Here is a 14,701-nt window from a genome sequence, read left to right as displayed (position 1 = left end):
GGACTATGATGTTTGCAGATGACATTGTGATATGTAGTGAGAGCAGGGAACAGATGGAGGAGAAGCTAGAGGTGTGGAGGTTTGCCCTGGAAAGGAGGGGAATGAAGGTTAGCAGTAACAAGACGGAGTATCTGTGTGTGAATGGGAGGGACCCAAGTGGAAGAGTAAGGTTACAGGGAGAAGAGACCAAGAAGGTGGAGGAATTTAAGTATTTAGGGTCAACAGTCCAGAGCAATGGCGACTGTGGAAAATAAGTGAAGAAGCGTGTGCAGGCAGGCTGGAACGGGTGGAGAAAAGTGTCAGGTGTGATGTGTGACAGAAGAGTTTCATCTAAAATGAAAGAACAGGTTTATGAAACTGTGGCGAGACCAGCGATGTTGTCTGGTCTGGAGACAGTGCCAATGAGGAAAAGACAGGAGGCAGAGATGGAGGTGGCAGAGATGAAGATGCTGAGGTTTTCTTTGGGAGTGACCAGGATGGATAGAATCAGGAATGAGTACATTAGAGGGACTACACATTATAGAGGCTTTAGAGATAAAGTCAGAGAGGCCAGACTGAGATGGTTTGGACATGTCCAGAGGAGAGATAGTGCTGAGTTTCCAAATGTCAGGCAGGAGGTCTAGGGGAAGACCAAAGAGGAGGTTTATGGATGTAGTTAAAGAGGACATGAAGGTAGTGAGGCAACTGATTCGCTGTGGCGACCCCTGAAGGGAAAAGCCGAAAGAAGAAGAAGTAAGTAAATAGCAACATACATTAAATGTATGTATACTTACAGGTTGTTTGCATTTTTTTATACCGGTATAAATAAAACATTGTTTAAATGATTTCCATGAAGTTCTGTGGAAGGATGCTGTAACACAATAGCATGCAGCTCTACAATGCAGCTCTACAATGCTGATCCAGTTTGCAATATAAAACTAAAACTAAAATGTTTGGCCTTGATGGAGGTCTTTGTTTCCATAAATGCTATTTTAACTTGTCTCGAGCCTCTTTTATACAAAATACTCAGATGTGAATATCCTTAAAAAAAAAACATCCTTTCTTTTTACACAGAATCCAGTAAAGTTGGCCAGTTTCCACTCTGTGTGATTTTACATGGCAAGTCAGCATCCCTGGATTCAGGCTTTATTTCACTGCGTGACGACAATACTTGGCGTGTCATATAAAATATTCATCAGATTACATTGTTTATCAAACCACAACGGTGGGAGGTGAGTGTCAAGAGCGAAACATGCTGACCTTGTTTCACAAGCGTCAGTCTGGCTCTTACACCACCTCTAATGGTGGATTCTTGGCAAAGATACGTAATACAGGATGTGAAAAAAGAACATGCTTTTGTTTTGACAATCAACAACTCCCAAGTTACCATGTTGGAAGACTTTTGAATTTTCTAAAATGTCTTAATAAAAGTATAACAAATTTACTGAATATTGATCAAAAGAATTGTAAAAAGTTTGTAATATGAAAAGTTTGGCATTCAAATGTATTCAGCCATCTTTACTCTGATACCCCTAAATACAATTTAGTGCTAATTAATTAGCTAACTAGCTAATTTGGGACAGCTGATATAATGTTACTAAGAGAGAACATGTAAAAGTATGTTTACCTTCTCCACCGAAGCATAGCGACCAACGAGCTGTTTCCGTAAGTCTGCGATGTGATGGTCGAACCTCTTCATGTCCTTCTTAAAGTTCTCCCTGAAGCTCAGCAAAGGTTTCTCCACTTCGCTCTGCAGCTAAACCACAACAGAAATATGCAGTGGCTTAGGAACAGCCATGGCATGAATGATTTTTTTTTTTACATGAATTTTGTTACAATAAACCCTTTCCACAAGGCAATGATAATTAATAGGACCTAAATATGGCGAATACTCACGGTAAGCATTTGGAGAACATGCTAACTCCCATGTATTAAACAGTATGAAATCAGTAAAAATGTTGTCTGGTAAACCTACATAGATCAATTTCAGTGGTAGTTAACCCTATAAAACCTGAACCATAAATTATATGAGAGAAAATTCAGATTCTTTGTAAAGTATTTATTGATCTTTTTATTTACGTGTTGGAAAATCAACTTCTACATACGTATGACTTTTGACTTGTGTCATATTTGATACATCCGGTCACAATGCTTTAAATTCATACATTTATAGCTGACAAAAATATAATAATAAACAGACATATCAAACATATTAGTATTTCCAAAAATGTGAAAAAACATTTCCCACTATTAATAAGTACAGAAAAACTGCTATCATGCACTATTGGGATTTAAGAACACCACACCAATGTTATTGGAAACAGCATTTTTTCTTTTCTTTCTTTTTTTTACTAACTTTGTGGGCCACACATTTTTTTGATTGAATAGTGGAAAGCCTCACAACAGTTTCTGCTCTTGTTCAGGCAATGGTGTATTTTGCATTTCTTACAATAGACATAGGCAAAGTGGCCTGTGCAGAACTTGCATCTCTGTCGTGTTTGTCATTGAGGGGAAATTATCAACTATGTATGATCAATGATCAATTGTGTAATTTAATTTATTTTAATTTGAATTTATTAGTTTGGTTGACAAATCAAGCTTTAATTACATGACAAATGCAACATTTACCAAAAATAACAGTTGACTGATTCAGCGTAAAATGACTTTATACACCAACTGTTTCAAATTTTATACACTAACTTTTAACACGGTTTTACTAAAACATTTAGTAAAAAATATTGTGTACTTTCACATTATATAACTTCTTATAATGTTGTCTAAGTAAAAATTTTCAACTTTTTCTTACCTTAACCATTTTATAATTGACAAAGAAAATGTTCTAAATCAGATGTCTCTTCTTTCTCAATTGTGGCGATCTTGCAAATTTGCTGGAAAAGCCATCAACTGGGTGATTACTGCCCTCTAATGGATTATCGGTGCAATGCATGTGTCAGATCATATACGTCAGGGTTTTAATGGAAAAATATATATAATACTCATGAGATAGAGGGCTCAAAATGTCTTGTCGTTAATATGACACGACTCTGAACCAACTATTTATTCTTAATTTGTCTATTTATAATCTGTCAAATTAACTCACTGCTTTTTTTCTGCAATGCCAGACCTTTTTACCATCTAAATCAATATATCCCATTAGGTCAGATACAAACAGAACATGGCAACCATGCATTCAACTGGAACTAAAACACAGATCATGACACTAAACCTTGACATAGTAGTTGTCCTTAAGCATGAAGCTTTTAGGTGTACTGTATTTATCTTTTTAATATCCGCAACAGCTTGAATATGTATAGTTACGTGTTGGAGAAAAGTGGCAATTACTTTAGAGGAGAACTTGAGGTGAACCTCCGCTTCATCAGCCAGACTCTTCTTCAACTGGGCCCAAGCCTCCCCCAGCGTCCTAAGAGGAGAGGGACCACACACACTTTTATGTCGAAAAAATGGGCAGAAAGTGTCGAGGAAAGGGAGGAGTGCAGCAGATGATGGTGAGCGCACATAGCTGGGGATGAGTAGTGGGGCCGGTGCAAAAGTTCAGCAGCTACACCGCTAACCAGTAAATCTAGAGAACTGGAGGTCCAAATGCAGTTCAGCAGATCATTAGGATGTATGAGGCATGTGATCTGCTTCAGCCTAATGGCTCAACTTGAGGCTGTATAACCATGAGGGCTTGTTGTGTTGTCTAAAAGATAAGTCAGCTAATACAAATTATACAAAGATTGTGCACATCTTTTTACAACACCAGAGATTTGTTATGACAGAATGAAGCTGGATGATTATTAATGAGCACAAATAAGAAGGAGGTGGATAACTTTAGGAAGCAGGTTGCTTCAAAGTTTAGCCCTCAGAGGAAGACAAGTTTAAGTACGAACAGATTGGCTTCCAAAAGGTTGCATCTACTGTATCACTGTCATTAATATGTTTCTAAAAGCTCTGCTGTAGATGGTTTATACCACATAATCATTGTTATTGTGTTACATCCAATCCAAACAACGTTTTCAATAACAAAGTCTGAGATATCAGAGCGGAGGGGCTGTCAGACTGTCACGCCCAAGAGCAGTATGGGGGAGCTGTGTAATCCCCAACAACCAGTGAGTCCCATTTTCCATATCTCAGTCCCCAAGCAATATTCCTAATGCTTTGCTGTAAATCACAACATTACATAAGCAGTCAAATGAGACTAAAATTGGTTGGTTTACGTTTTAGACTGTAGAGACCAGCCATCATAGCTGAAATTACACTACTAAAAATAATTAATTAAAATTGATGTTAAAAAATGTCAGCATGCCAGATGATTATTAACTCATTTGCTCCCAAACACGTATGAATATGTTCTATTTTAAACATTACCAGTGTCCCAAAGACGTATTTAATTTTTTTTTATGCTAGAGCATACAGAAGGCTTTGATGCAGCGTCTGAGCTGAAGAGAACGTTTGAAGCAATGGTAGTTATTACAAAAACAGCCAGCAGGTGGCATAAGAGATCAACCAGGGCCATGTTGCAAATCCCCCCCCCCCCCTCCCCTCAGTGTTTTAAACAGATTTGTGAATAATGATGAAACTTAGCTATATTCTGAAGCTAATTGCTGCGAAAAGGAAACAGATACAAATATACTTTTTTTACTGATAAAAGAAGAGACTCCAATCTTTCTTTTGGTAGGGTCCATGTTTTTATAGCAATAGAACACAATATTCTGTGGGCATTGCAAAATCTGTCAAAATCCAGTAAAACAGCGGGAAGCGAAGAGGATTGCTTCAGTGAAAATGGCTGGGAGTGAATGAGTTAAGCACTCCCAAGCCCACTTTAAGGCCTGTTTGTGCATCTAAAACCACACAGGCCATTTTTAAGCATAACACAACCATTCAAGGTACAGATGTGTTTTGTCTTCGTCACATGAATTTAGTAAGAAAATCTTGTACTTTCAACCGGACAATTTATCAATATGTTACCAAATCATAAATGAATCATTAATAAAACTTTTAGGTTACTTTGATTTATGAATGAAATATTAAACCAGCCTCTATGAAACACTTTTGCTGTCCATGCAGTGTTAAATGAGTCGTCGTGTAAATAATTAGACGAAGCAATTATTTGGAGAAACCATGTTTTTATACCATGCATTCAGCTGGAAGTAATGTTTTAAAAAGCACCATTATCTTGATTATTCACTAGTCATAAAATACAATAAATTAAATTAAATAACAGTATGCACCTCAGGGAGAATTCAACTCTCTAATTCAAATTGACATCTGTTTTGTATGATTGGGAGGAATCAAATATGGCCACATTGCTTGTGATCACATTTCTACCATACAAATGGTAAATTTAGAAAAAAATATTGACGGCTGGTGCTGGGCTGGAAGCACTCGAATGGCAGGACCCAACCAACAAAACAGCAATTGTCCTTCTTGACAACAGAGCTGGCCTAAGTGAGAAACAGAATGGAAGTATTGTGCTACACTTTTCTGAGTATGGGCTGACTGACTCAAGGTTCTACACGGAACAGTTGCATCCCACTTCAGCTTCCAGTCTTATACACATGTAAGCCATTTAGAGGGAGTGTAAGCCTCACTAAGTCTTTTTTCCCCCCTCCTGTCCCAGTCCCAATTTTCATATTGATGTCATGTGCTTCTGGGTAAAATAGACTAAACTAGACATGTCCTAATTATTATCTATGATCGACTGTAGTTGTAATATCACCATTCACCACTAGATGGTAGACATGGCTTAGTTGTGCTTATAGCGGGTCTTATACTGCCCAATACGTGAATAGGCCTAAACTTATTAAAAAAAAATTTTGGGGGGTAGATTTGTAATGATTTGCAGGGAAAACATAGTACCTGAATAATATTAATGTTTGAGTGATTTTATTTTTGTGTGCAAAATGCGCAAAATTAGTTCTTGCGATTAAGGTTGGTTTGTTGGTCAGCAGTTGTTTGCTGTCCTTGAATGTTTTTTTTTGCACTGGAACATTTTTTCATTGTTATTTATTATTATTATTATTATATTATTATTGTTATTATTATTATATTATTATTTTTTTTTATTCTTTGTGGTTGAAGGCTGGATATTTTATACCTGCACTAAGAAATGTATTATGAAAATTTTATTTCAATAAAAAACAGACATATGCATGCAATTGCGTGTATTTTTTATCCATACCTAAATTGGCATTTAATGTCAAATTAATTTGACAAAATACAGGGAGTCCTCGAGTTACGGACAAGTTCCATTCCTACGCTGCCGATGTAAACCAAATTTCGAATTAAAGTTGGATTTCACCGTAAAAGTCGATATTTACAGTACATCAAAATACTTACTTGTATAGTAATATTAAATAACATATTTGCACCACCTGGAAGAGCCTGAACCAATATTTTGTGTTTCCGCACGGACATTCATTGCTGACAGACGGCAGAGCGGAGCTAATTCAAACTTAAACACGGAAATGTGACGCGCCTGATGGCAAGCTGACCTGCTCAATGGACGCCCGTTGCTGGAGGTAACAACACAACTTTAAATAACTTTAAAATTGCGTGATTACTGTGGGAAATTAACGATAAAGAAGGTGCTACGGACGAGACATGGGCGCTGTAAAGTTGAAACGCCGTAGGTCGCGTACTGTAACTCGAGGACTCCCTGCATTGAAAGTCTACTGTACGCTATAAAAAATGGTAGCATTTAGTCATCATAAGAAAGATTTGTTTTCAAGATTTATTATTATTACCAAATAGCTACTAATATAAATTATTTTTATTGTAAAATAGGTATTAAAAATACTGTATTTGTACCATTTCTTGCAGGAACAATTATAATTCATTCATTCATTATTTATTAATCAAAGAATTCCAAGGCTGAACATTTTCAAAAATAAATTCAAGGGTCCACTGTAGCTGAAAATAGGATCATATAACTAAAATAGCCATTGCTTCATATTCTTTTATATTTTCACAGTTTCCAGTCTCTCAATAAAGAGGAGTTTGTTGCCAATGCCATTAAAATCCCAGCTTCTTCTGTCACCTAAAAGATGACCCACAGATTCCTATTCCTGCTGTTTCCATGTTCGTTTGTCCCCGTTGAGAACCAGACAAAGAACCACCTCAGCATGATAGCATCACTGGTGCCAGATTGGAGCAAAGATGAGTTGTTGTGAACTCCTTTTTCCCCACAGGGTGTCTTGGCAACACCCTTTCCACCCACACAGTGTACTTTTACCATTTTATCCCATCAAATCATGCTCCCTACATCTTCATTCTTACAATCCCCTTATTTTCCTCAGCTATTTCTTCATGACCTAGGTATTCTATAGAGGAGGGACCAAAGCATTTGGTGGTCTATAGACAGGCATCAGTGTAGTTGGCATGTTCAAACAATCATCTTGACTGGCTCATTAGACAGTTACTTAACACACCAATAATCACATTTTAAATTAAGAAACAAAGACAAAGAATGTAGTTACTTGCTTCACCACTTTTCCTCTATTAACTACATCTACCAATGAAAGAGTATCACAGCAAAATTTCAGTCATTTAGGGAGGAGACAAGTAGATAATGTAGTGCAACAAAACTATGGTTGTGGCTGTGTGAATTAACCAATCACATTCAAACTCAGATAAAATAGAAGTTTGCACACTATTGTCACCATTTCAAATGCCTCTGATTAACCCCAAATAAAGTTCAGATGTTATGGTAAGGCTTTGCATCACATGATCTTTGTTAGAGCACAAGGCATGATCCGCGGAGAACTTCCACAGCGTCAGAGGATCTCATTGTTCAAAGACATCAGTCAGGAGAAGGGTACAAAGAATTTCCAAGGCATTAAAGTAGTGGGTGTCAGTGTCAGTACTCACACCATGCATTGCACACTGCATCAAATTGGTCTGCATGGCTGTCATCCCCTCTACTAAAGAATGATGCACAAGAAACCCGCAAAAAGTTGAAGACAAGCAGACTAATGACATGCATTAATGGCAACATGTCCTGGGGTCTGATGAGACCAAGATAAACTTACTTGGTTCAGGAGTACAAAGACATTTGTGTCTTACCTACAGTCAAGTATGTAGGTGAGAGTGTCAGGATTTGGGTTACCGTATTTTCACGACTATAAAGCGCACTTAAAAGTCTTACATTTTCTCAAAAATCGACGGTGCGCCTAATAAATAGTGAGTTGTTTGCACCGAGTTCCAAAATCTGTCAACCCCAACTGAAAGATGGTGTGAGTCTTTTGTTTTCTCATGCCTGCCAGTATTCATATAAGTATGTATGTATATAAGATACAGTAGGACGTCATGGTGCTCACTGCTTTCGCTTTATGGAACTGCTAGAGTAGAGCAAGTTACGCCACAATTTGTGAACGGAGTGTGCATGCCTGGGCTAAATGTGTCTGCTTGCACTAATGTTGGAGCTTTTGCAAAAGCCTGGCATGTTTGATGGAGAACTAGCCCAGCTGTTCGTTTCAGATACAGAAGATGAGGACTTTGTGGATAAAGATTGATCAAAATAACGCGAGTACATTGTTAAATGCTTCACGTACAACCGAACTCACTGTTTACATTGTTAAATACTTCAATAAAGTACAACCAAACTCAGTTTTGCTCCGCTGCCTTTTTAATATGCTAGCATGCATACTAGCGTATGATTTAGCATAAAAGGATGCTACCATAAGTTTTGAGATAGCGTATGTTTAAGCGTGCCTGCGCCCAATAGTGCGGTGCTCCTCTGTGTGTTAAATACAGAAATAGCACCCATAACTGAGACTGCGCCTTATGATCATAAAAATACGGCATATGAGTGCTGTCAGAGTCAGGGACCTACAGTCCAATGCAGGAACCATGACAATCAATATGTAATGTGACTTACTGAAACAGTTTCCTTTCGAAAAACGGTCCACAGGGCAGTATTCAAACATGATAGTGACCTCCAAGATGGCCACTGCTCTATTCAACAGGCTGAAGGTAAGGATGACTTAAACTTTAAACTGCGTTGAGCATGTGTGTGACATCGTCAAATGTCCAAGTGGGTGGAGTTTTTTTTCTTTTGGTATTTTCACAGGCGCATGGAGTGGGAAACGGGTGTTTGCACTGTTGTGGGTGCGAACACAGCTGAAACTCTTCCTGGGCAATGGGAGAGACTCCTCTCATTCCGTCTAAATTTGATGCAGGTTTTCTGATCATTTATTTGTATCACTCTAGTCTGTTCTAACCCACCGCATCACCAATGAGTTGCTATTATCTGAATTATGGAAAATAAAACTTGAAAAAAATATATATGACGATTTCTGATTCTAGATTAATAACCTGCCTTGGTGGAAGATGTTATGTAAAATGCCAAAACAAAGTTGAAAATGTAACTCCAACAGCTACTTTTTAAAGGGATACTTGACTCATTCATTTGCTGACCAAACCCAGAAAACAGGTGAGTCGTTACCTACTTCCTGAGCACAGGTGATGTCATCCTTAGTTGACAGCAAGTAGAAAGATGTGTTTTTAAAGTTATTAATTGTACTTGAAAAATAATGAAGTTATAAAATTAATTCTGGGCAAAATATTAACTTTTTACTGCTGAAAATGGCTCATTAAGTCACGTGTCCCTTTTTAAGAGTTGACGAGCATTTTGCACTGATCATCTGCAATGATGCCTTGTGGACAAGAGATGTCGCTCTTTTGAACAAAGCACTCGGGGGAGGTTTACTTACCCTTCTTCCTGGCTCGCGAGAGGGATCTGAGAAAGTTTGGAGAGATTTTTGGCGTATTCCTCCTCTATTTTTATCCTGAGAGGGAAGTAAAGAGTTTCGTTACCTGTTATGCATTTGCACAACACACTCAATGACTTTGAATTTCCTGTGTTGTGCAACACAGTGACGTTGCACAAAAAGGGGAAACCACATGATGGGACTGAGTGGTTTTCATGGTAAATTCTAAATTAAATATTAAACAACCCAATAAGAGGATTGAAACTGAAGAAGATACCTCTCTCGTACAAATTCAGCCATCTCTTTCTGCATTTGTTTCCCTTTTAGTTGTTTCTGCAACAAAACTTCAAACCCGGTGATGTAGCTATTGGCTTGGGGATCCTTCTTATCAGTCTGAAAGATAAATACAGCAAGCAAACGAGAAACACTTTGAACAAACACTTAGCAGCAAACATGAGAATGTCACACCTCAACCTTCTTTAATGGCTTTATCAGTGGCAAAGTAAGTAAATAGGTAGCAGCATCAAAACAAAGCTTATTTTAGAGTGGAGCAGGAATGGCTGCATTTAACAGGTGACATATCTTGCAAAAATCACCCATCATCAATTAAAAAAAAACACATTAAAGAATCATCAAAACACTATTGAATTTTCCTTATTATTAAACTAAAAAAGGAACTTTGTCACAATGCTTCTGTGGCCTTAACAACAGTAACCATGCAGTTGGAAGCTGAAAGGGAGTTGAACTGAAAAATTTGTAAACACTGCATGTAACTAGGAGACGCAGGGTCACCATGGCAATTACTCAGCCACTCTTAACCTTATCATGATTTAACACAATGTTGCTGTTGTGGTTTTAAAGTAAATATTGCAGCTTAGAACACATCAGCTTCGAAACATTATAATGACTAACAGAGTAATTGATAGCCTCTTCCCAAGCAAATTACATAAGTTACTTAAAATGGTTAGTGCATTTCTAAATATGGTCTTGGCTTTGTTGACGAAGGTTTCCTCTTTGTTTGAATTACTAGACAATCTATTGCGTACAACCTGAACAGTGTTAAACAGGAACGTGATCAAGTAAGCATCAATCAGATTGACAGAAAGTGAATTTAGTATACAGTATAGCAGCGATTAAAGCCCTCCCTTTATTTGGAAAGCCCTGTACTGGAGGAATTTTGGTTGTGATACAGCAAACGCGTCCACGTATGGATTACACTACACCAGAGGTGGGCAATCTCGGTCTTCGAGGGACAGAGTCCTGCAGGTTTTAGAGGTTTCTCCCTTCCAACACAAGCTGATTCCAATCAACAGGATCATTATCAGGCTTATGCAGAGCTTGCTGATGAGCTGATCATATATCAGCTGTGTTGAAGAGGGGCAACATGCAAAACCTGCAGGACTCTGGCCTTCGATGCCCACCTCTGCTCTACACTCTAGAAATCAGAGGTGGCAAATCCAGGTCCAGAAAGTAGAAACAATGCCACAGTTTGGTTGGGTAGGGTGGCCAGACGCCCAGATTTAGGCCGGACAGTCCTACTTCTCAGTGACGTGACATTCAAGTATGCATTTGTCGAGGAAGGACTCATGACTTTAGCTCAGTGGTGGGCAAACTCGGTCCTCGAGGGCCGGCGTCCTGCAGGTTTTGGAGGTTTCCTTGCTGCAACGCAGCTGATTCCAATCAACAGGATTGTTACCAAGCTTATGCAGAGCTTGCTGATGAGCTGATCATATATCAGCTGTGTTGGAGAAGGGAAACCTCCAAAACCTGCAGGACTCCGGCCCTCGAGGACCGAGTGTGCCCACCCCTGCTTTAGCTGCAACTTACAGACAGACATTACTCAAGATGAACTGAAAATCTCGTACATCATTGGTTCAATAAATGTAAACAAATCTCCATGTGTGGCTATCTGTCTATACGTAATTTCCTCGCCGCCTTCTTTGACAGCCGCAAAAAGGCAGCGCTAGCAAAAATGCCAGGATGCCGGACATCTTTTCAAATTGAAAGGGCGAACGAGCACAATTTCCTGGCTAAAAGCAGTCGAGACTGGTTTCACAGTTTCTGCACACTTTTTTCTGAGATGTCGACGTGAGCAGTCAGAACGTCACGCGTGGACGGAGAAGCTTAAAGCAAGAGGCAAGCAGCAGGTGTGTCATCATCGGAGACATTTTTTATTATTTGTTTTTCAAAATAAGTTATGATTTATGGCACGCTGCACTTTTACAGACGCATGTCACTGCTTAGTGGTTTAACCCATTAAGGCCCAAAGCGCATTGCAAAACATGCCTCTAAAACCTATGGTCACCACCAAAAACCTGAAGTTTTCCTGGAAATTCAACAATATTAAAAATAATTTATATCTATTGAAGCTAAGTTGCTCCTGCTCTCAAGGAGGTCTGCATAGGCAGTTTCAGACACCTTTGAGTGCCAAGAGTGTATGCCCGTTGATCTTTAGATGAGGCGTATTTTATTCAGCAACTCAAGAAGATAGCTCATGAAACACATCAATGTTATTTCTGGTTCGTTTGCAGTAACGCTGCATCACTTTACAATGCTTATCCGTATAAAATTTACTAATTAAAGTCATTGATGTTGTGCAAAGGAGTCACTATAACACAATTTAGTATTAATAGATATACAGTGTTCCCTCGTTTTTCGATGGGGTTAGGTTCCAAAAAATATCCGCAACAAATAAAATCCGCAAAGTAGTTAGCTTTATGTTTTACAAATGTGTATGTATGTATGTATGTATTATAAATGTTTTAATGCTCTAAAACCCCTCACCACACAGTTTATACACTTTCCTCATCGAGGCATTTACATTTTCTCACATTTCTCTCTTGTTAAAACATTCTCAATGTTCAAACCTTCATAAATTTTATAAAATAGGTACATTACTGTAAAAAAATACATGCAAAATTGCACACACCAAAAAAATCTGCGAAACATCGAGGCCGCAAAAAGTGAACCCCATTTTAGCGAGTGAAAACTGTAATAACAATAATTTGTGGGGACTGGGGTCATGTTGTAATTAACAATTAAAAAAATGTGCACAAGTTGCTTCATATTCAAAATTAAACAGCTCTTAATATGAAAATAAAGTGTTGTCACCATTGTCCAACATGAAATGCTAATGCCATCTAGTGGCAGTAAAGTGACCTCGACACAAATCAATGCTTCACACTCATTTTTTTTTTTACAGTACAGTAAGTACATAATTTTAATTTTAACTTAAAATGACAAAAAAATCCTATTAAATTACTGTATCAAAGAACTAAAAGATACAACAGCATTTGTATTAGGTTAACATTAACATTTGTTTCCACTTTTATGTTAATAATCTAGAATATGAAAAACTTTTAGAACAGATATAAAATGTGCAATTAATTTGCGATTATCATGAGTTAATTATTGACCTCATGCAATTAATTACAATTTAAATTTTTAATTAACTAACAGCTGGTGATTTTATAATCATGTGTGAATCTGTAACTATATATTAGGGATGTAACGATAACGGCAATATATATATATATATATATATATATATATTACAATATTAAAACTGCCACAATATCGTCGTCGTCATGTCACGATATTAACTCATTTACTGCCATTGACGGCTATAGACGTCAAAAATTTATTTGAACTATTTCTATTAGTTTAAAAATGTTCCCACTTGTTAACAAGAGTATGAAAACCTAGATTTTTGTTTTAATTGTATTAGAACAGATATCAAATTTGTGATTAATCGTGAGTTAACTAGTGAAGTTATGCGATTAATTACGATTAAAAATGGTAATTGCCTGACGGCCCTAATTTTTAATAATCTTTTCTTTAAAAAAAAAAAGATTATTAAAAATTGGAAAAAATAATTACTCCCTGAAAATTGGTAGTCATTCGTCTTAAAACGTTATTTGAGAACAGGAAATGGCTTGCTCACAGATTCACAATTCAACCTTACTGAATGGTGTTTTTGTTGACAATGTGACATGCCTCTGTGTTTGGGATGCATTAGAACATGTGAAAATTGTGCTGCAGATTGAATTTATAGACATAGTTGACTGCAGTGTGTTTGCAGCACACGTCACACGTGGTAGAGATTACTCGAGGAGATGGTGACGTCCATGTAAAGCATGAGAGGCCAGCAGGATCTTGGTAAATTTCACTAGAGCTGATTCTCAGCATGCATTGCAGTCAGGGAAACAGTGAAACAAGAAAGGATCCCGGTGTTGTATATGTCCACATCGGCGCACAAAGATGTTATTTAGTGAAGCAAAGGGAAGAAAGGCAATGTAAACAGAGTAGAAGGGATTATTGCCGTTTCTCTATGCATGCGACTTCTGATTGTATAGCTGTTGTGCTTCAGACTTCTTCGATTGTTATATGCTGTAAAATATTCAGGTGAACGTACCCAGAAGTAGTCACAGTAACTCCATTCGTTTGGTTTGAGCAGCTGTTGTTCTGACATGGAGGCAGGCAGAGGGAAAGTCACACAATTAATCTGGGGAGAGTGAGACAAATCACAAAAAGGGCAAATTAAGGGGTAATTCATACAAACCCAACTTGGAAAAAGGTGGGGCAATTTGTAAAATGCAAATTAAAAACAAAAAGCAGTTCATTGTAATATCCTCTGGGCCCAGTTGTTCAAATTCTATCTGAATTTCTTAATCTGGATTGGATCAATTATTGAAAATGTGTTGCTCACAAAACAAATACACATTCTGAAATCGCATTAGATCACATAAAGCAATTTTCATGTTAATCTGGATCACTCATTTTGTGTTACTTAAAACATTTTAGTAGGATTAGGATAACTGAAAAAAAAACTAAACTAAAAAATAAATTTATCCCAGCAGTTTGGTGAATTCAAGAGAAGATTTGATTAATAAAATCGACACATTCTTAAAACAATTGCCAATGTCATTTTTTTCAGGAAACAAACAAATGTAACCATTTGTATCATGAGGAGGTGATTTATAAAAAGAAAAAAAATGACGTAGGCAATTATT

General features: G+C 37.5%; 1 protein-coding gene across 2 annotated transcripts in view; it reads right to left on the bottom strand.

The window, feature by feature from the left end:
* Positions 1–14,701, bottom strand: part of gas7b (growth arrest-specific 7b) — a 58,697-nt gene that overhangs the window by 7,897 nt on the left and 36,099 nt on the right. For both annotated transcript variants that reach the window (XM_086064647.1, XM_086064648.1), the window contains 5 exons: positions 14,104–14,193; positions 9,967–10,082; positions 9,693–9,767; positions 3,322–3,400; positions 1,607–1,735 (listed from right to left, as the gene is read on the bottom strand). In XM_086064647.1, coding sequence (XP_085920773.1) covers positions 1,607–1,735; positions 3,322–3,400; positions 9,693–9,767; positions 9,967–10,082; positions 14,104–14,193 — 489 coding nt within the window. The remainder of the gene's footprint in view (positions 1–1,606; positions 1,736–3,321; positions 3,401–9,692; positions 9,768–9,966; positions 10,083–14,103; positions 14,194–14,701) is intronic.

This window comes from Leptonotus elevatus, chromosome 20 (genome assembly GCF_054856555.1).
Source record: "Leptonotus elevatus isolate MCC_2025b chromosome 20, RoL_Lele_1.0, whole genome shotgun sequence".
Classification (NCBI taxonomy): Eukaryota; Metazoa; Chordata; class Actinopteri; order Syngnathiformes; family Syngnathidae; genus Leptonotus; species Leptonotus elevatus.
This window is presented reverse-complemented; position numbering and strand designations above follow the sequence as displayed.